Source organism: Dipodomys merriami, unplaced genomic scaffold (assembly GCF_024711535.1).
Source record: "Dipodomys merriami isolate MVZ:Mamm:240054 unplaced genomic scaffold, mDipMer1.0.p SCAF_4, whole genome shotgun sequence".
NCBI classification, from domain to species: Eukaryota; Metazoa; Chordata; class Mammalia; order Rodentia; family Heteromyidae; genus Dipodomys; species Dipodomys merriami.
Window position 1 is genome coordinate 73,061,625 of NW_027205603.1, and position 22,257 is coordinate 73,083,881.

Sequence of the window (22,257 nt, forward strand, 5' to 3'; positions counted from 1 at the left end):
TGCCACTTGATTCACAGCGCCACTTCCTCTCCACATTTTTTTATTAACGTCATTTTGACATGTCTATTTATGTATGCAATGTACCTTAAGCAGAGTTATCTTCCCCTTTATTCTCCCTCATCACCCTATACCCCATTCTCAAGATCATCCCTACAGTCATCTCATTGTTCCATTTTTCACACTTGCTCATAAAGTGTTTAGACCATATGCACACTCTTTCACCCTGTCCTTCCATCTTAACCTCACACTACTGGCTGCACACACCACATAAGATTTGTGTTACATTCCTGTCATTTTTTATTAAATGCTAATTGTTTAAAGGGATTTCACCCTGGGATCTCACATATGCCCACAGACTTAATCAGATCAAGTCCTTGGTTATTCTCACTTTCCCCATCTCTCCTATCCTCTTCCATTAATTCTGAAGCAAACTTGAAGTTAAATTAGTCTCTATGTGGTTTTACACAAACGCTGAAATGGGTAAAATACAATAATATTAATCACTGGTAAAACCTGCCAGTGTGGCTTTTATAAATAAATTTAACTATTTTAGAATGAAAGTAAGGCATTGATAATGAGATGACAGCAATATTAAAGTGCTTTTGGAATTAGTTTAAAACTAATCTTTACTCACACAGATATGTTAACACCATGTCCAAAAGAGATGTAGTTCAACTTTACCTTTGCACACAGGAGGAGGGTGACTCCACTGTCTGTTTGCCTGGCATTGGGCCTTTGTTGGTCCTTGCATAAGATAACCAGTGTTGCAAGAGAATGTGACCACATCATTAAAGTTGAAACCATTTCCACTTGTTCTTCCATAAATTGGACTTCCAGGATGACCACAGCTTACAGCTAATATCATTGGAGTAAGGATTAAACATAAGAATACTCAGTTACCAATTATGATATAATTATATTCAATCTTTTTAAAACAAACTAGAAAGACCACCTCACTTTGGGATATATGTATATATCATATATATGATATGATGTATAAATATGATATGGTATGATATATATTACTAATGTGAAATAACAAATTCAGAAAATAAAATATATGACAAATAGGGTTATATTAGCATATATAGCCATTTAAAATTTTGATAATTTTATTTAAGTGACAAATACTTGTTTAATGTCTCATGGTATTATTTCATTCTCTACTTTTTGTTTTAAGTAAATAACACAAAATTTATGAGAAATGAAGTTCCTGTTAATTTGGAGGAAGGACCCAAATTGAAGCCGTTTTCCTTTTCTAGTTGAACCTCAGGAATAAAAATTCTTAAAGGCACTGTCATAGGTAATTTTGAACTAGCTCTTGGTATTAGGTAGCAATCTGTTTGGAAAAAGATAGATTGATAACCAGAAGTGAGCTTGAAGAACAATTTATATGACTACCTAACTTGGACAATAGAAGATAATGTTTTGAGATTTCCATATTAATATTCATCTAACTATTCAATCTTATTGGATGATATTCTCCACCATTGATATTAGACAATTTCACACAATTTAACTTGGGAAGAATATTCTCAGATGAATTAGTTAACCTCTTATAATGTTATAATTATGCTATAAATTTTATAAAGAGTTGGCTTTCCCCTAACACAATGTGTTTCTATGAACTGTTTTATTACATCACCTCACATTGTTAATCAGAGCAGTTTCAGTATCTGGGCTTCATAATTGGGCACAGTGAAAGACCACAGTCAATTTTACTACTTTCAAAATGACCCGCACACAATTATTTCTCAGCTGCACTGTTAATGTCAGCTTACTCACTCATTTGGGAATTTAACTGCATCTTATTCTTGTTTAAAATTATCAATAACGAAACTAGATTTACCCTGAAGGCCAATTTTCACTGATAGTCTCAATTATTCAACAAGAAAAACAGTGACTTAAGTTGACTATGCTTGAATATAAATGAAAAGCAAAATACATAGGACCCATGCTAATACAATCATCAGACTTATTCTTAAAAATCATCAACTCTTCAATAATGTGTATCATTGTGTGTCCATGTGTGTATATGTATGTGTGTGTGTTTATGATGGCTTAGAAGAATGATTTTAAACATTTAAACTACCTGTATATTTTATTATTCTATGTCAAAACACAAAAGTATTTATTTATAAATTTTGAATTTGAACAAATTTTTGATGAATTCATAAATACAAGTTGAATTAGTCATAGTATAAATGAAATCTTTCCTGTGAACCCATATTAAATTATCAAGACGGGTGTCTGAGGCTCACACCTGTAATACTAGCTTATCAGGAGGCTGAGATCCAAGGACCATGGTTCAAAGCCAGCCTGGCAGGAAAGACTGTGAGACTCTTATCTCAAATTAAACAACAAAATGCCGAAGATAGAGCAGCGGCTCAAGGGGTAGAATACTAGCTTGAGCACAAAAGCTTGGGGACTGCCCTCAGGCCATATGATCAAGCTCTAGGACCAGCACACACACACACACACACACACACACACACACACACACACACACACACACACACACACACACTCAAAATATCACGTTACTTCTCTTAAATTTTGAAAATCTCCATCTTTCTGTTATTAAAAGTTAAATATATGCATGGTATTTAATATATGTTAGTAAACAAGAATTTTAAAATAAATATCAGTAATTAGAGATATGTAATTAGACCAAAAATGACATGGGTAATTGATTTAGAGTCCAAAATAAGGTAAGTTGTGATATGAGCATTCAGTTGTGTATGAAAATGCATTCGATCTAACATTATTCATCAGTATTTTTGTTTTGTGCTATAATTATCATAATAAATACAATGCATGAGAGCCTGGAGATTTGCCTATCTTTCCATACATCAAAGGGGAATGAATTTCTAGTATTCTCACTCTAGATTTAGTGTGAATGGTGCAGTCAGGTTGCTTCAAGTGATCTGGCTTGCAAAGGGTGCTAGGACATAAGAGTTCTCAGTTCTCATTTGAGATATGGAAGGCTTGGCACTATTCATGCATGAGAGGTTGTTCAGAGGTCCATATTGTACCAGTGAAACAGTATCAAAATCCACTCCCCATTGAGATTCTCAACACTGAATTTAAGTACCAGTCCTTGACTTGGTCAGGTGAGATAGTATTTTGAGCTCTGGGTAGGAGCTAGAAGTGTAGCCCAGTGGTACTTGCTCAAGTATTTGCCAAAGCATGGATCAGAGCCTGGATTTTACAGCCTATCAGCAGATAAACTGGCCCACAAAAAGAAAGATCATTATAGAGGGAGAAGGCCTTCTACTATTGTAGGAACTCAGGGAGACAGAGTAGGTGTCAGTTAAAAGCCACAGTATTTACAAAATGGAATGAGTTTTTTTCAATTGGATTAATTTGACTACAGTTAGTTCATGGTTAGTCACAACATGGACAAGGAATAGGCAGGAATGAAACACTTTTAGCATCATCCATAAAAATATCGGTATTCCTGCAAACATGAGACACAAATTCCAGTCCTGACCGACCACCAGTCACACCACTCTGCCCATTACTCAAACCCTCTTTCATACCCTCCCATGCCTTTCCATGCACTTTTCCCATTCCTAGAGGCCTTTCCTTCCTTTCCTTTCCCAGTGTGGAAAGCTCCCATGCATACGAATAATAACGTTAAATACAAATAAACATTTGGGGCTGGGAAGGCGGCTCAGTGGTAGAGCGCTTGCCTTGCATGCATGAGGCCCTGAGTTCGATTCCTCAGCACCACATAAGCAAAAAGAAAAAAGCTGGAAGTGGTGCTGTGGCTCAAGTGGTAGAGCACTAGCCTTGAGCTGAAAAGCTGAGGGACAGTGCCCAGGCCCAGAGTTCAGGCCCCACAACCGGACCATAAAAGAAAAAAAAAAAGAACATTTGTTAAATCCATGCCATAAAGATACAAAAGTATTAATTGGAAATTAACTTTATTTTTCATGTAATTTTAAATATTTTTAAACATTTCAAATGCTCACACAAAAAGTATTAGTTATTTTGATTATACATATTTAATATTGATATATTTTAAGAATATCTTGAATTTTGGAGTTAACAGGAGTCATATCTATAAGTGTTAACTATTTACTGCTTTTGTGAAAGAATTAGTCTAAAGCAAGAGAACATGACTTGTATTAGCTCCTATAAGTATCAGTAGGGCTGAAGTGAGAACTTGTCATGTAATGATTCATCATAGATGATAATTTCCTTTTATACTACTTTTCCTTTGTCAGAATATTATTTGGTGTATAGTTACAGCATACTTTTTAAAATAGAAAACATTTATCAGAAGGATTTTCTCCTAAAAATAAAGCTTTGTTGGATCACAACAGAAGACTATCAATAATGTTGTTTTAAATCTTTATATTCCAAAATCTGTTGAGAATGTACCATCTGTATATAAATATTTATTTATAAATATATTGTATATATGCTTATGTATATATTAGAAACTGAGGAGGTGAATTTAATTTTTTGTCACTTTTCAAAAGAGTAATTGGTGATGATTTGTTAAATTTGTCCTATGTATCATTGATTAATTCTGTTGGATATAAAATCTCATTAGATCAGAATGTCCTTGATCTTGTAGTACTGTCTATTTCTGCCACTCAAGTGCTGAGATTGCAAAAACAAACTACCATGCTTACTCTTTTGTTTAAAAAATTATAAACAAACATTATTAACTTTTCTAATTTTCCCTGTGTGCTTTATGGGCAGTAGAACATAACCCACTTTAAAGGCTATTGAATAAAAGTATAAAGGGATAGATTGTGGAAAGTTATTTTGTACTGTTATATATAACATGCAAACATAATTATTTATCTAGCTAAAGAAAACAAATTTTATTTGCTTTATTACCAGGCTTGCCATGCTTACTTACGCACACAGGATGGGAGTTGACCAGACCAATTATGGTCCTGTTGACAGATTCTCACTGAAGAACCAATCAGTCGAAAACCAGGATTACACTGATATACAACGGTGTCCCTGTATCCATAATTTTCCCCAATGACTTGACCATTCACAATGAGTTCTGGAATTCCACAATGACCCGCTGAAGTAGATCATAGAGTATTAATGAGTTACTTCTTTGTAACATTTGAAGTTAAATGAAAGTATATAAAAAAGAAGTCCCACATAATTGCATGATATGAAATAACTATCAAATACTTAACAAAACACCAGATACTGGAAAATATATCCACTTTGAGTGACATAAATCTTTTTTTTTTTTTTTTGGTTGGTTGTGGGGCCTTGGTGCTCTCTTTCAGCTCTTTATCTCAAGGCTAGAACTCTACCACTTGAGCCACAGCGCCACTTCTGGTTTTCTGAGTGGTTTTGTGGAGATAAGAATCTCATGGACTTTCCTGTCTGGGGTGGCTTTGAACCTGGATTCTCAGATCTCAGCCTCCTAAGTCGCTAGGATTACAGGCGTGAGCCACCGGCAACCCAGCTAGAGTGACATAAATCTTAAAGAAAGCATAAAATATTGATACATGTAGTCATATTATGTATTATAAGTACATATTTATATTTATATTTATATAAATGAAAATCACATCAAAAATTGAAAAATATAGATAAAGCAGTGCTTGTAAAAACTGTACACGTTTACCAGAAAATTGGAAGTTGTGCTGTGGCTCAAGTGGTAGAGTGTACTCCTTAGACTGAAGAGCTCAGGGACAGTGCTCAGGCCCAGAGCCCCATGACCATAAAAAAAGTACAGGTTTAAGGGTTTCACATTGTAGAAAAGAAGATTAGATGATATACAGATAAATAGATGATAGATAATCAATGACCTAATATCTAAACTTTAGAAGGAAAAAACTAAGGAAAATGAAATTAAGATAAATTAAATGAACAGAAAAGAATATATCAGATAAATATGGAAATCAACTTTAGGATATGAAAAATATGTAGAAGATGGCAGATTGATATAGATAGATAGGTAAGTAGATTTACATCTATATCTATATATGTCAATAGAGGAAATCTACAAAGATAACATGGAAGAACATGAGATTGGAATAATAGTCCAATTTGAAGAGAATTTGGTTAGTAACAATCTATATTCCTATGTAGAACAATAAAGTATTTTGAGACTTTTTTATCATTGTTTAGTTTTATTTGGATTATTTAATTTTTATTGTTTCCTTTTCTTTTATTTTCTTTTGTCTCATACCTCTTACTATTAATCTACCACAACTTATCCTATCCTATGACTTATCCTATGACTTTCATGTTTTCTACTTACGTATAACTTCTCGAATCCCTAATTTTTCTGACAACTATCTATACACTTAGCACTTCTCATTCAGTGTCTACTATCTTCTTTACTTCACACTTTTCTTGATCAAGCACATTCCTAATAGCTTAGTTTAGATAAGATGATGATGATGTTAAGCGAAATGAGGCCCAAGATAGGGACACAAGTGGTATTTTTTTCTTTTTTGCTATTGTTCCTGACGTATTTATAAGGTATCATACGATTTTTTTGTTTCTTTATATGTTTCTCCTTCACAGTTTAACCCCTGTTTTCACTTTATTTGATGTAGGTGCCCTGCATCTTGTGTATACACTTCTTCAGCTTGGGGAGGGGAAGGGGAAAAATGCTTAAATAGGGATATAGGTTAACCCATTGTAACAATGAGATGTACAAGATACTATGTTGAAAATGAACTTTACAATCTAAGTGGGGGATAGAAGGGGGAGTGTAGTTGTGGAGGTGGGAGGGAAGGGATGGTAGGGGAAAAACAAAGGAGGAGGTAACAATGCTTGATAGGAAGTGTACTCATTACCTTGTTCATGTAACTGTAACCCCTCTGTACAGTATTTTTATAATAAAAACATATTTAAAAAAAGAAATATAAAATACCCAGCCCCCAGTACTTTGAGCATGACTAGAGATGTACATAAAATTACCAACGTCATTATATTTATGAAAATATTTCACTGATTTTTGAATTGGAAAAGGCATGAAAGCCAAGATATACCTGCAAACTAGTCATGTGAAATAGCTTATCAACCCATCTAACAAATTCATCAAGAATAAAATAACCTACGGGAAAAATTGATTATAGGGATACAAAATCCCACCATAAAGGTGTCTCAATAGAGTAAAGCCCAAAAGATAAATAAAAGAAAAATGAGAAAATAGGATAAAACTGTATAACACTTTTAGAAAACATGAATTATAAAACAAAGGACCGCATGTTTAGTTCAAAGGACAGTTGATAAGATATGTTCAATGAAATAAAAAATGAATATAAGTAGTAATTTAATGAGAAACTGAGAAAAAGCTAACTGAAAGTTCAAGTGAATATAATAAAGAGCTAAATAAGTTTAAAATAATAGTTAATTGAGATAAAAGACGATAATGCAAAACATGGAAAAAGATCTCAATAAAGAGATAGAAATCCCAGAACACAATCAACAAGAAATAAAAATAAAGTAAAATAAAGTAGAAAGCTTCACACACACAATAGATGATATAGAAGAAAAAATTGGGGCTTGAATACAGAAGATATACAGTAGAGATAAAGGAAGTGAACGTACAAAATATCAAAGAACAATAAAAGCAATTTGTAAGAACTTAATTAAAAGACCAAATTTCCATCCTGTAAGTATTAAAAAGAAACCCTTAAGAATTTTGAATGACGTACTCACCAATCTCTTTTAAAAAATAAAGACATCTTAACAAGTATCATAAAATGATGCTTAATAATTTAAGCAAGATATTTACCATTGTGTATTTATCTTTTTTAAACGTCATTTAAGTAGATTAAGATATACACAATGAGTATTGCTGCCAATTTATGGGAAACAAGTCTCAGAAAATTAAATTAAACTTTCATTTGAAGCATGGCATGGTGAGGTTGAGATGAGATTTGCTCCTAGAAATAACCCTGGGCAGGAATGCCTGTGAGATTCTTCTCTCTTCTTAATCACATGCAAAAAAGGTGGAATTGGAGCTGTGGCTTAATTGTAGAGCATTAACCTTGGACTAAAAGCTCAGAGACTGCATCTAGATGTTGAGTTCAAGCCCCAGGACTACACACATGTGCTCAAACACATTTAATACTTTTCTGTTTAATAGCTTCTACCATGAGTGACCCAGTTTTTAAAGGGATTTTTAGCATCCTTAAATGAACGAGCATTAGTTTTAATCTTACATTGGGATGGGAGGTTATCTGTCTTTTCTCCTGTCTATGTCTGTGAAAGTTGGTTAAAGTGATTTAAAAATCTTTACCTAGACATTTGGTTTCTGATCCACTCCAAAGGCCAGAAGAAAGGCATTCCCGCACAGCTGACCCAACAAGCATGAATCCTGAATCACATGTAAAGATAGCTGTGGAACCATATGAAGTCTGAGTTCCAATCTTGTTTCCATTTGGAGGTGTGGGTAATTCTCCACAGGAAATAACTTAGAAAGAGGAAAGAAAGAAGGATTCTTTCAGACACATCCAATACATGGTTGTAAAATTTACTTTTGACATTTTGAGCCAGGCACCCATAATCCTAGCTACTCAGGAAGCTGAGGTCTGGGGATTACACAAAATCCCTGAGACTCTTATCTTCAATTAACCACCAGAAAACCAGAACTGTGCCTCAAAGTGGTAAATAACTAGCCTTGAGCAAAAGAGCTTAGGGTCATGCCCAGGCCTGAGTTCAAGTGCCACAACCACCAACAACAAATTAAAGGTAACGCGTGCGCGCACACACACACACACACACACACACACACACACACATACACACTCACACACACACATTTTGAATAGTTTATGATCAGGTGCATTTAAAACTGAATTTTTTCCAAGTGCTGTGACTCAAGACTGTAATTGTACTTATTTGAGAGGCAGAGATGATTGGTATCTTAGTCTGAGACTTGTTTCAGTGTAAATGTTTGAGAATCTCTCAATAGTTACTGAATTTATTGTCTTGGGCCTATTACCTCAACAAACAGAAAAGCACCAGTATGAAGAATCACAGCCCAGGCTGGCCTAATCATAAAGCAGTGCTGTACTTTGAAAGTAAACAATGTTAAAAAGAGTATTGGTGTGGCTTGGCTCAGGTGATACAGTGCTTGTCTGTCACCATGAGGACTTGAGTTCAATCTCCAGTACCACCAAGAAAATAAAACCTGAAATTGATATTATACACCATGTTTCAATTTGAAAATATGAAGGACAGATATACTTGAATGTTTATCTTGCTTTTGAAAAAAATTGAATACAATCTGTTATAACAATATACAATTGTATGTATTAATAAGATGTTTATTTTGAGATATATATATAGAGAGAGTAATGCTTAAGTTAGGATAATATTTTAGCTTCTTAACGTTTGCATAAAATCTTCTTTGTGGGAGAAATTTATTGAAGTTTTTTTAAACTTTTTGGGGGGTGCTTAATTAAGCTGGTTGTATTGAAAAAGAATATTGTATTCATTAGTTCAAAGTATTTTCCTAATTGATAAAGTAGCAGCAGGTTTGTCTTTCAACTTGTAGAAGCTAGTTTCCTTGTATATAAGTACTATATAAAGGTTATATTAAGATAATCCTTATAGAAATAATTTTATAATATAAATCTTTATATTGTCTTTATATAAAGATGAGTATTATATAAAGATGTGTGTATATACAAAATATTTCATTTTCAAAGAATGCCTCAGGATCTGTCATGAAGTTTTTAAAAGAAAGAAGGCAGATTAACTGATTTGCTAAGTCATTTAGAAGTTTCCTGTTATAATTCCTTCATTTAAATGAAATATTCTGGGATGAACACAAAAATAGCTAACATTCATTGTTTACTATGTAATGGGTACTATTATTAGCAATTTCAGTTATGTATTTTTCAAAATAAATTTGAAAGTAGATACAATGGTTGTCAGAATTATTGTAAGTAGATCCTGTACACATAAAAAAGTAAGTTTAGAAAGTTAACAAAGCATATAAACAGATAATAAAGATATAAACCTGACAGTGTAATTCTAGAATCTAATATCTAACCATTAGCTCATAAACTTCATTCTTGCTCTAACTGTTGCTTTCAGCTTTAGGTTTAGATGTCTGTAACATGAACAAGTTGATAAATCTTAAATAATTACATATAAAGTTCAGAACATAAAATATAATTTAGAAATCCATTTTTAAAATTTTAATTAATCATTATGACGATCATTTAACTCTTAGAAGCCATAAAGTTCTGTATTGTTATATAGATTTAGTAAACTCAAAAGCATAGAACATTCATAAATAAAATACGAGCAGGTACTTATGCACTTATACACTTATTGCATCTAAGTGAGCTATCTGGTATTGTTAGCCGAATGAGCTCCCTTCCCTTGGCTTAGGGCTCCTTCCCCTCTCCACAGCTTAGCATGCTCCCTTCCTGGGCAACACTAGGCCCATTTCGTCAAGGTAGTAAATAATCGGCCTCCAACCCTCTTTACCTTGAGATGGCACTCCTCTGGGGCAGCTACCACCAAATAAGGCATCAAGAGCCCCTTAGAGTGACCTTCAGGTCTGGGCAGCTGCAGGGCCCCTTATCTATTACTTGGGCAGCAGCCATAAATCTTAGTCCGCCATGATGAAGCCCCTGGCCTATATGTCCACAGGAGCATCTCTGCCCCCTAGTCCTGTGTAGCTCCTCCTATTCTAAGTAGGTTATATAGGGCACCTCATACAATAGCTGGCACTTCTTCTCACCCCTCTCTTGTGAGAAGGGGTATTGATGGTCCCTTTACTGGCAATAAACCTTTTCTTTGTTCATTGTCTATGTGGTTTTCTGGCAAAGTCTCTTTTAATCTAACAGCTATATTAAAATTCTGAATCGTTTTACACTCATCACAACTCTTTATTTTCTTAGTTAAAAATTGTAGCTGTCTGTGCTGTATGTCATAGATGTTTTGGATGCAAATTAAAAAGCTGAATTTTTAGAATAGCGTATCTCCTAGAGGAAAGTAAGTATCTAAATACAGTGAATGATTTTCAATGGATTGCAACCTATTTCATTAGAATGTTCTGTGTTGAGTTAGGTTGTATATAGTAAATCCTTGCTTTTTATGGAAACTGAAGGAAATAATCTGAATTAGCTGTTCATTTGGACTCAATAAGATTCATAAGGAGTTCAATGAAATATTGCTTCAAATATGTCCTAGCATTGGACCTTTGCATCCACTCTGCCCAATGGATGCTATCATAGTTTACTGCCAAGGAAATCTGGGATAATAGAGACTAAGCATTATATAGCATGGCAATATCAAATATTTATATCTAGTGATCAGTTTCCTTTTTGTCTAAAATGAGCTTAATATATCTAAATGGTAAAATTTGTGTCCATGTGTTTTTCTATTGAGAAGCTTTAATATACAATGAGATAATCACATTAGTCTTATTATGTAGCTATTCATGGTTTCATACACCTATAATACCAACTAATCGGGATACTTATGTAGGAAGATTGCTTGAACATGGATATTTCAGGCTATTTGACTAACAGGATGACACCTGTTTTGTGAGTAAAAATTAGTAATAGTATTGTTCCTCTGATATGTTTGTAAACAAAGAGAATCAAGCAATACAATCACCAATGATCATTATGGAATAAATTTAAGAGCAGATCCTTACTTTGGCAATATGGTCTTTCATTTCTCCAGCTCCAGGTACCATTAGGAAGGCATTCAATAGAAGCAGGACCTAGTCCGTGATAACCAGGGTCACAGCTGAAAACTACTTTGGTTTTATATTCATAATGTGAGCCGTTCACAATTCTCCATCTTCCGTGTTCCAAAGTGAAGGAATTGATGCTTGGACATGTAACAACTACAGAAGGCAAGAATGTAAATTGCAAAAAAGTCAACTATATTTGTTCCATCTTTTAACTCTACATAAGTACATACTCACTTCTTTAGGTCTCTATGCCTTAATTCATTTATTGTTATGCCATATGAAATCTTTATCATTTATTATCTATTCTTTTCCATATATTTTCCCCAATTTATCTATTTTTGGTACCACTACAGTTCCCTACATAGCTTGCTATTAAAAATCCAGCTCTTTATCAACATCATTCTATCCACTATAGTCCTAACTACTGCATTTACTTTCATTTCTAATTTTGTATGTTTGCAACATTGCAAGTTAGGTACATTTGTAGGAAATTTGTATGATGTTAATATTTGTATATGCAAGCACTTTAATACAAACTGACTTATCAAAATTTCTTTAAAGTAAATAAAGTATAATTATAACTAGATACTTGTGTTATAATTGCAACTAATTGTCCTAATTTTATATGAAACCACAATAAATTTGAAATGTTAGGACTAAATGGAAACAATTGAAATATAGAGAGGAAATGAAGATTTTGTTTTAAACTAACAGCCCTTTTGTTTCAATTTACTTAGCAGAACTATTATCAGTAATCATGTAATATTCACTAATCTATTAAAGTAGTACTGATGGAAATGGAAGTGTCAGTGACTTGAAGACTAGTAAGTAAGTCAAAAATCATGGATATCTCAACTTTGTTCTTTGTTCTCATAAAACTCATAGATGAATTTCCTGAAATACAATTTCATAATGCAAAATGAATTGTTTTCTCAAAAGTCTGTGTATTGAAAACATGTTGGTGAATGGATAACTTTTGCAATAAATGAATGTCAGTTTTATATGGTAAAAGTTTTATATGATAAAAATTCAAGTTCCAGAATGAGTTCAAAGTCCTTTTCTCTCCTCATTTTAAGATAGCTTAATTAATTTTTCTCCCCCGTTAGGAAGTTCATTTTAGAAAATTGGTTTTGACAATTCAGCAACACATAAATTTCCAGGCACACATGATGGCAGTAGAAACACCAATAGGAGCAGCGGCTCTCCGGACGCACCTACGCAGCGAGGGGTTTTGTTGTGGTTGCTCCAAGTCCCATCGGACTGGCATGCAGCTGTTGTGAGCTCTTTGGAGGAAAGTCTGTATCCATCATTACAAAAGTAGGTGACTCGAGTTCCCACCAGGTAATCCGTTGTGAGTATACCTCCATTCGTCGGTGCTTTAGGAATCCCACAGGAAATTGCTAAAATAGTATAAATATGCAAAAGTATGAAATGAAAGTATGAAAGCAAAACTGTATTGACACAAATAGCAAATTCTTAACATACTACATAAATCTGTTCAAACATTTGAAGGCACCTTGGGGTTTTTTTCATTCCTCTAAAAGAAATTCAGAATAACTCATGAGCATTCTTTACTAATAATTTTTGAAAGCTTTGATGTATTTGGGACACCGTACGTCACCTTGGCAGGCAGGGACCGGCGCATCCCATGCATGGTACCCATAGGAAGACTTTCTGCATACGGCACTGCTTTTTCCAACCAGTCGGAATCCTCGATCACAGGCCCAGCGGACCACACTGTTTAGCTGCCCACCTGTCTGACTGATGATGTAGCCGTGGGGAGGGGACTCCGGGGTACTACAGTAGAAAGCTTTTCAAAGGAAAACAGAGTCAATGCTTAATTGGGGAATCAGAAATTCTTTAGCACCTAAAATTATCAACAACTACATCATGAATACACCTACATAAAATATGTTAACTGTCATCACCATGAATTTTAATTCAACTGAACACCATTTAGTTTATATTTTCTGAGAATAATTTCCTTATATAACTTTTGGGGCAGGTGTCAATTAAAGGGGTTCCTTCTATCTTGAGACATGTTATTCTTAACATCCTAAAGGTTTAAAAGCCCTCTGAGTATATCATTGAATTTTAGACCAGATTTCCTGTCATATTAGTGGTCTAAAGCCACAGCCATAGAGTAATATTTTAAAGTATGTGGTTCTCATGTCACGTTGAAGTTATTGCTAGACATCTATATCATGGTAGGTCATGTGTTTCATTTGGTTGCTGTCTAAATTCAGCCCCCACATTCTGTAATCTTCTTTTCTGGTGTGTTAAAGAGTTTCCATTTCATCATGACTGCTTACGTATGCTGATAAAAATTACCAATAAAATACTTTTCCCCCCTCTTGAAGTCTGAAATGTCAAAAGATAATGTCAAGTAGCTTTTTTCATAAATATACTTTTAAGACATTCCAGCCTGACAGGTTCCAGTTACCCTTTGAAACTTTAATGTATTCATTGAAGAAAAAAATGAAATTTTAGAGGTATGTAATAGGAACCAGATTGGACTTACAATATACATTCTATAACCTGTCATTTCTAAGAAAGACATACATATTAAATATGTCAAGCTGTCCTTGGTAGCTAAAAGTGGTGTTTTCTGTATATTTATATCAAACTTTGTCATGAATATTAACATGAATAAAGTGCAGTCTATAATGTGATGTAATAATTGTTTAATCTGAAAAGTCTCCCTTTAAGCACTCATAAAAATTTAAAAATGGAACTTAATGTGCTAACTTTTAGTGCTATTAGAAAAAATATTAGTAAAATGACACTTATGTATTCAAATATAAAAATGACTCAATATACTGAATTCTAACTTTCAGGCATATATATTAGTTTTTAAATCATTCAAATATTTTAGTTTTTAAAGTTTTAGCTAAACAAAGATATACAATAAAATATCAGTAAAATGTCATTGCTACTAGTTATTTTTATAAGACCAATTCTTAGTAAATAGTCAAACTGTATGCATCATCTCATAATTTTACCAAATATTTAGACAAGAAAGTTTTGTTTGTTCAAAACAAGTATTTGCAAAATTACGCAAATGAGTAAAGTTTGAGAGCACTTTTAACTGAACTCTAAAATTAATTTGTCATGCTTCATGGTTCTATGAGAGTGTAGAAAACATTTACAAAATAATTTTTAATCAAAGTGATTATCAAAAGACCCATGACTTAGAAAGAATGAATACAATAAAGGAAGAGATGACTGAACAGCTCCAGTGCATTCTGCAGTTGAGCCCACACCTATGGATTTGATAGGATTTAGGATGGTAAAAAAAGAAAAGAAGTACAACTTTCACATAAGATAGGATTCTATATTACCAATTACTGGATCATGAAGGAAGGCTTCTAGAAGAAGCTATGCTACCTTAACACTAACAAGAATTTTCAGCCCACAACTTTCTAAATATTTCACAGTGAAAACCAGCAGTGCTAAATAATTTCTTCAAATTTAAGGGTTTTAAATAATACATTCACTGATCTCTCTCTTAATAATGAAGACATCTTCGCAAGTATCATAAAAGATGGATAATAAAGGAGATTTTCACTATTGTATATTTATCTTTTGCTTAAGTTGTTATTTAAAGTTGCTTAAGTTGTTATTAAATATACCAGAAAGTGCTAATTGATGTTCATACACATTAACATTTTCTGAATATTCAAGGCAAACAAATTTATTGATAAAAGAATTTCAGATTAATTTATAATGAACCCGAGTTATAAACTGTGTTTGTGCTTTTAAACTATGTCAAAACCATGAGTAGTTACAGTATTGTCATTACAACATTTACAGAAACTGATCAGGAAATATCAATGGAGGAGATGGTATTGGAATTCATGTCTAATACAATAGCATCTAGAGTCCAGCCATAATCACAGTGAAGATACAGGAGAGATTTACACTGAAATTATGAGTCACACATACCTATGTACCTTATCCGGAAGCCTTTTTTGTTATTGCCATGATCTGCTGACCATTGAAGAAACACTTCATGACCATTGCTTGTTATATTAAAAGCAGATGAATAATCACCACTGAGGGAAATTAGCACTGGACTTTGAATATTGGGTCCTTTAGAAAGAAAGTAATACAATTTAGATATGACTGAATAAGCTTATTGTCTCTCATTTGTAGTATATGTGAACACATAAAATAATATTAAATTGCTCTGCACTCAAAGCAATAAGTAAAATATAATGTGAAATGTTTAAGCCTTCATTGAAATAACTATATTGTGTAGAATAGTAAGATAACTACATTTTATATGGAACATAATTAATTTAATTTTCATATTTTCCAAAATACCTATAAGATAAAAATCACAAAAGTAGTATTTCACCACAAAGGTCTGTTTGTGTGATTAGAGCATTTGATTGAATTTATAAATATCTAGTAAATATAACCCATGGTTACCATCATACACCTGAAGAACATCAAATTCTTTCTCTGTCTGGAAGAATTCTATGAACATGCTGATGTTGTAACCCTTTTCCACTGAAATGCTCCATGCACACATTTGAAGATTTGGGTAACTATCTGGATAGCCCGGGCTCAATATGACTCCCGTAGAATCTAGCCGTAATTCATTGGCAGGGCAGAGTACTGTCAAAGATAGACATCGTTAAATCATGTGAGTATTTTAGAACACAATGAAAACTTCATCTTAAATACTAAGTATTCTGTTGTCATAGTCTATAGCTATAAAGATGATGACACTGGAATTATATGTTAGAAGTCATTTGCATTAAGCTACCATTAAAATATAGAAAAGTGATCTAAAATTTATGTTATGAATATCATTTCTTTAATACACAGAATATCACTGCTTTTATACAAAATAAATATAAGATAAAGTATGTATTTTTCTATTTATGCATATACTTTCCAACATTTCTTTGTGTTTTTTTTTTCCAAAGCTGTTTCTCTTATCATTGTCTTTTCCTCATTCTTTCCTTTCCTTAAATTTTTCCTTACTTCCTTCTTTCTCTATACTTTTACCTCTTGAAGGCATATGTGATTAGACAGAAAACCGACTTCTTTAATAAGAGTGATCATGTAAGGTAAATTTATTTCTGATCCCAGGATCAGAAATGAATAAGCCATGACAGTATTTTTTAATGTATTCTTCATCCATTTTATTTTGAGGTAGGGTCTCAGCATGAGGCTAGCTGGACTTGAGCTAGCAATTCTGCAGCCTTGGCCTACCAAGTCCTTAGATTACAGTATATACAACCATAGCCAAATCCAAAGAGGATTTCAGACAACCAGGTATGGATTTCAGACAACTCTGTGTTGCAAGTTACCTTGAGATTCACATACTAGGTTTGTGTACAAAGTATAGGTTATAGGTTAAAACACTATTTTTCTCTCACTTTTAATTTAATAATTTAAAATAAAATTCTTTTTTGCTTTAGTTATTATTTATATAGGGCCTGTTTGTTTTTTTCTTGTGAAATAAGCTTCAGATTCTCATCTTCTTCCCTATGCATCTAGTATTCCTGGGACCACAGATATACACCGCCATGACTGGCTGATTCATTGAGCTGGATCTCTAACTTTTTGTCAGGGCTGTATGCAAGCCCATTCCTTCCAATACATCTCCTTATTAGCTAAGCATAACTTAAGTTATCTGCCTCAAATTGTAAAAATAATAGGTTTGTTATTACATTTCATACATTTTTATAAGGTACTTTGCTGATAAAGCACTTCTTATTTCATGCTTTTGCTGTCTTAATAACTGACAATAAGAATAAATATATATGCAATATATATAATTTATTATATATTTGAAAAACAATATAATTGCATTCTAAAGTCCTTCAAAGTGCAATGCACTTTATTTGTTGGGATCCATATCATTTGCCCTTAAGTCAGCTATTCAATACATTCCTTATATATGTAGCTCAAGTGGCAAAGCACAGATATGAATGAAAAAGCCAATCAAGAAATAGGACTCTCGAGTTCAAGCTCCAGTTCCAGCAAAAACAACAATAAAAAGTGCTGGGTATGGTAGTGTGTGCCCACCAACTCAGCTATGTGGACAGTTCAATAGGAGGGCCATAGTCCAAACCCAATTGTATAAATGTGTAAAGTCCTAGGAACTTGAATCAGGTTGTAGAATACCTTCTTATCACCAAGGCCTGTGATGAAATCCTGACACCATCATTAAATATCATAGTACTATTGAAACTACTATGTCCATTCAAGTTATTTTTCAATGTATTATTTTCTAAAACACAGAAATCCATGATCTCCATCTATATATATCAGTACTTGAGTATCAATCTCAGGCAACCCTAAATATTAGAGACTTTCGTGTATGATGGAGAAAGTTAAATTAATGGTACCTGCCTATCAAGAATATACATGACAGACATCAGAATACCAAAGTACCAAACCACCACCAAGATGTTCTAGCAGTGGAGACATAGATAATGAAAATTTCTTACACTGGAACTGTTTATACTTCTAAAATTACCTTTTATTTCGGTACTTTGAAAGTCTCCTTTTCTCAAAAGTATTCAATTTAGGTAGAAAAAGCAAAAGCTAATAGTCATTTATTACATATTTACCATAATAAACAAGTTCTTTGGTTGAAGCTTATAAAGTTAAGATAGTTTCCAGGAAATTGATTTTCATACCTCAGATATAAACCCTGAATTAAGTAATCAAATAAAATAGTTCAATAAATCTGGAGGATAATCCAATTCAATTGAATTTACTCAGATTAGTCAGCATTTATGATTGATTATGATGTTTATGATTAGTTACTGGGCATTGAACACCTTTCTGGCCACACAAATCAATAATAATTGAATTCTGAGTATCACCATGCTGCCCACCATTCACATGTCCATCAAATAGCAAATTTCTTTTTTTGGGGGGGCGGGGGTCCGGTTTTGGGGCCTGAACTCTGGGCCTGGGCGCTGTCCCTCAGCTCTTCAGCTCAAGGCTAGCGCTCTACCACTTGAGCCACAGCGCCACTTCTGGCTTTTTTTTCTTTTTGCTTATATGGTGCTGAGGAATCGAACCCAGAGCCTCAGGCATGCAAGGCAAGAGCTCTACCACTGAGCCACCACATGTCCCTAAATAGCAAATTTCTTATTAAAGGCACAAATTGTGCGCATTCAATGTGTCTGTGCATGCTGATTAGACACGTAGATTAGCTTTCCTTAGCTTTGTAATAGGTTTAAATTTTGGTTGGTCATTTGAAACTCCAGGAATAATACCTCCACAAGCTCTCTCCATGCCACAAATAGTTAAAGATTCAGATGCTGCATTCTCTTTGTCTATTCCTTGAACACACTATAGTTTCCTCCTTCCAGAAAAGGCCTTCACAGGAAGGTCTTTTGTTATTAGTTAGCTCATTCTTCAGCTCCTTTTACTTAATAAGTAGTCAATTAGGATAGATACGTTGTTAAAATAAGTCTTTTTCCAAGTAAAAATAATCAACTTTGGGGCTTCTATTTAAAATGTTCTTTTTTTCCTCTCATTACACTTTTATTCCAACCTCTCATAGCAAAAATAATTTACAAAAAGTGTACTGGCTTTGTGCTAAACTTCAACAATTAAACGTTGGACAAATCAAAGACATTTAAAGCAAAGTCAGAAAAATAGAGAAATGAAAAGTACAAGCCCCAGTCATGGGGCTTGAACTCAGGATCTAGGCATTGTCCCTGAGCTTTTTGCTCAAGGCTAGCACTCTACCATTTGAGCCACAGTACCACTTACAGTTTTTTTCTGTTTATGTGATAATGAGGAATCAATCCCAGGGCTTCATGCATGCTAGACAAGCATTCTCCAAAAAGCCACATTCCCAGGACCTCCAGCTACATATTTAATGTTAGAATTTTTTCTGTTTTTGAGTTAAATACAAAACAAATAAAGAATTAAAATAACCACAAAAATTGATACCTTGACAAACTGGAGGTGCCCCATCCATTTGTAGCCGCTCTCCTAATCTACAAGTCAGAATTGCATTTCCAACCAGGGTAAATCCAGGTAGACACTGATATCGAATAATATCACCTATTTCCAACAAAAAAAGAGCAGTGGAGACTCTGTGGAGACTCAAATCAATGCTAAACAAATAGACATTTTAACTCAGAACAGATTTTTCAATGCCGTTCAGAACTCAAGGCAAAAGGAAACTGCACGTCCATATGTACTGGTGCTGGGAAGAGGCCACATTCAAAAGGGAATGGTTTGGTTGGTAAAGACAGAATATGCACTTCAAATATATCCACTGTTTAGAAGACTCCCAATTTAGAATTTTTCATTTTGCTTTTCTTTCTTTATTTTAAAGGTGAGGAACAGGGACCAACTTAATTATTTTAAAATCAAACTTCCATAGTCCCTGGAAATGATAGTTACATTTTTTACAGATTAAACACAATATGATAAAATAAAATTCTCTTATATTAGCTTTCATATATCATTTTTAAAGGAAACGCTACTTGAGAGGGATTTGTCAAATTGAACATAATCAACCAAGCATTTTCTAAGTTTTGGATGTAAATATTCCTTCTAATAAACCTTATATTCTATGTAGTAATTCTTCGATCAAAAAGAAAAAAAAATGTGAGTACTGTGGAATCAGATGCAGAAAGATCAGAGAAAAGACACTAGAATATAGTTGCATGCTTCAATGCAATGCTATTTTTAATTCTCTTTGGATAAAGAGAATTCATACCACTTCCCTGGTTATTTCCTTTTGTCTATTTCCTGTTCTCCCTCCTTAAAACAATCCCAGAAAATCTCCATCAGGCCAGAGGAAATAGACTTAAAGACAGTGGACTATAATATTCCATTTTTGAATTTCTTTTCATGCAAATCATCTGCTACCAGTTTATTTTCCTTAAAAGTAAGTTACCAGTTTTTACCTATTTCAAATTCATCATCTTCTGTTAAAATTTCAGCATTGGGTACTGGTGGTGGAGGTTGACACACTCGTAGTTGGTAAGCTATGAAAATAAACAGCATTGATTTATTCCTTTTCTGAGCAGCTACAGGTACTCAAAGAAAATTGTGGCCAATTTCAATAAGATAAAAATGGTAGCATGTATAAAGTTTTAAATATTGCTTTATTTTTCAAAGTAGAGAGCAGTGAAAGAAAATAATCATTCTTTAAAGTAGCAAGACATAGCTTCCTGTAATAAAATCCTTCTAGTCCTTGGTATGTGACTCACAACATTTTCCAAATCACAATTTACAACTCTGTACTATTGCAAGCTTACCTTCTCATCACCTCTCTTTCCTACAGTTCATCACAGAATCTCCTGCACTAAGCAGAGTATTTGACATCCATTTTCTACAAGCAGGTAAAGAACATAGTGCTTACATTCTTCCAGGCAACATGATTAACACTTTACTCGTAAGTGTTTGATTGATCCTCCCAAACATAATTTATTTATGCAACAGTTTACATAATAAATAGTTTACAGTTGGTGGGAGTGTAAACTTGTTCAAAGAAGTATGGAAGTTCTTCAAAAGACTACACATAGAGCTCCCCTATGACCCAGCAATCCCACTTTTGGGCATTTAACCAAACAAACACAACAGGACCATACTAAAGCTACCAGTACAACTAGGTTTATCACAGCATTATTCTCCAAGCTAAAAAACAGAGCCAAACCGTAGATGAATGCATCAAGAAAATGTGACATATATATTACATAATATATATATACACACATACATAATGGGATTCTATTAGTTCATCAGAAAGAATGGCAACACCCCATTTGTTAGGGACTTGGAAAAAATTATACTAAGCAAGCCAGGGCCAAAGAAACATAGGTCCCATGGTTTACCTCATTTACAATAACTAGTATACATTTAGGATAATCTTACCAGACAGGTAGAAAAGGGCAAAAGCTATGCCCATATGACCATATAAGATAGTGCTAAGTGAAATGAACCCTGAGATATGGACACAAGGGATTTTTTCTTTGTTGCTGTTGTTTTTAAAGTCCTTATAATGTACTATGTGATTTCTTTTCTTTCTTTTGTATGTTCTTCTCCCATGGTATAAACTGTTTTCACTGTATTTGATTCCAGGACCCTGCATCTTGTATATACATTTTTCTAAGTTGGGAAGGGAAGGGAAATAACAAAATGCTGAAACAAGGATACAGGTTAACTCATTGTAACAATGAGGTGTACAGGACACTCTGCTGAAAACGAACTTTAAAACTCAGGGGGGTGTGGGGAATTGAGGAGGTGGGGAAGGAAGGGATGGTAGGAGAAAAAGAAAAGAAGAGGTAACAATGCTCCATAGGATACGTACTCATTACTTTACTCATGTACAGTATCATTACTCTGTACAGTGTCTTACTTTGTACAGTACCTTTACAATAAAAATAGATTTAAATAAAAAAATCTGTGTATCTAAGTATCATACCTACTACCTACTACCCCCACAAGTTCTATCAATCTAAAATCAATAATGCAATCTTTAAAGTTTTATTTGTTCAAGAAACATAATGTATAGCTATCATATCTGAGGTTATTATATACATATATATAGGTAATTTTCACTACATAGAAGACCTTTGTGTACATCA

The 22,257-nt window shown here is 33.6% G+C and overlaps 1 protein-coding gene across 4 annotated transcripts in view; it reads right to left on the minus strand.

The window, feature by feature from the left end:
• Csmd3 (CUB and Sushi multiple domains 3) overlaps positions 1 to 22,257 on the minus strand; it is a 928,259-nt gene that overhangs the window by 52,297 nt on the left and 853,705 nt on the right. For all 4 annotated transcript variants that reach the window (XM_069991287.1, XM_069991286.1, XM_069991285.1 and 1 more), the window contains 10 exons: positions 20,575 to 20,655; positions 19,607 to 19,720; positions 16,106 to 16,294; positions 15,617 to 15,763; positions 13,293 to 13,481; positions 12,886 to 13,071; positions 11,630 to 11,824; positions 8,249 to 8,422; positions 4,880 to 5,053; positions 682 to 855 (listed from right to left, as the gene is read on the minus strand). In XM_069991287.1, the coding sequence (XP_069847388.1) occupies positions 682 to 855; positions 4,880 to 5,053; positions 8,249 to 8,422; positions 11,630 to 11,824; positions 12,886 to 13,071; positions 13,293 to 13,481; positions 15,617 to 15,763; positions 16,106 to 16,294; positions 19,607 to 19,720; positions 20,575 to 20,655 (1,623 nt within the window). The remainder of the gene's footprint in view (positions 1 to 681; positions 856 to 4,879; positions 5,054 to 8,248; positions 8,423 to 11,629; positions 11,825 to 12,885; positions 13,072 to 13,292; positions 13,482 to 15,616; positions 15,764 to 16,105; positions 16,295 to 19,606; positions 19,721 to 20,574; positions 20,656 to 22,257) is intronic.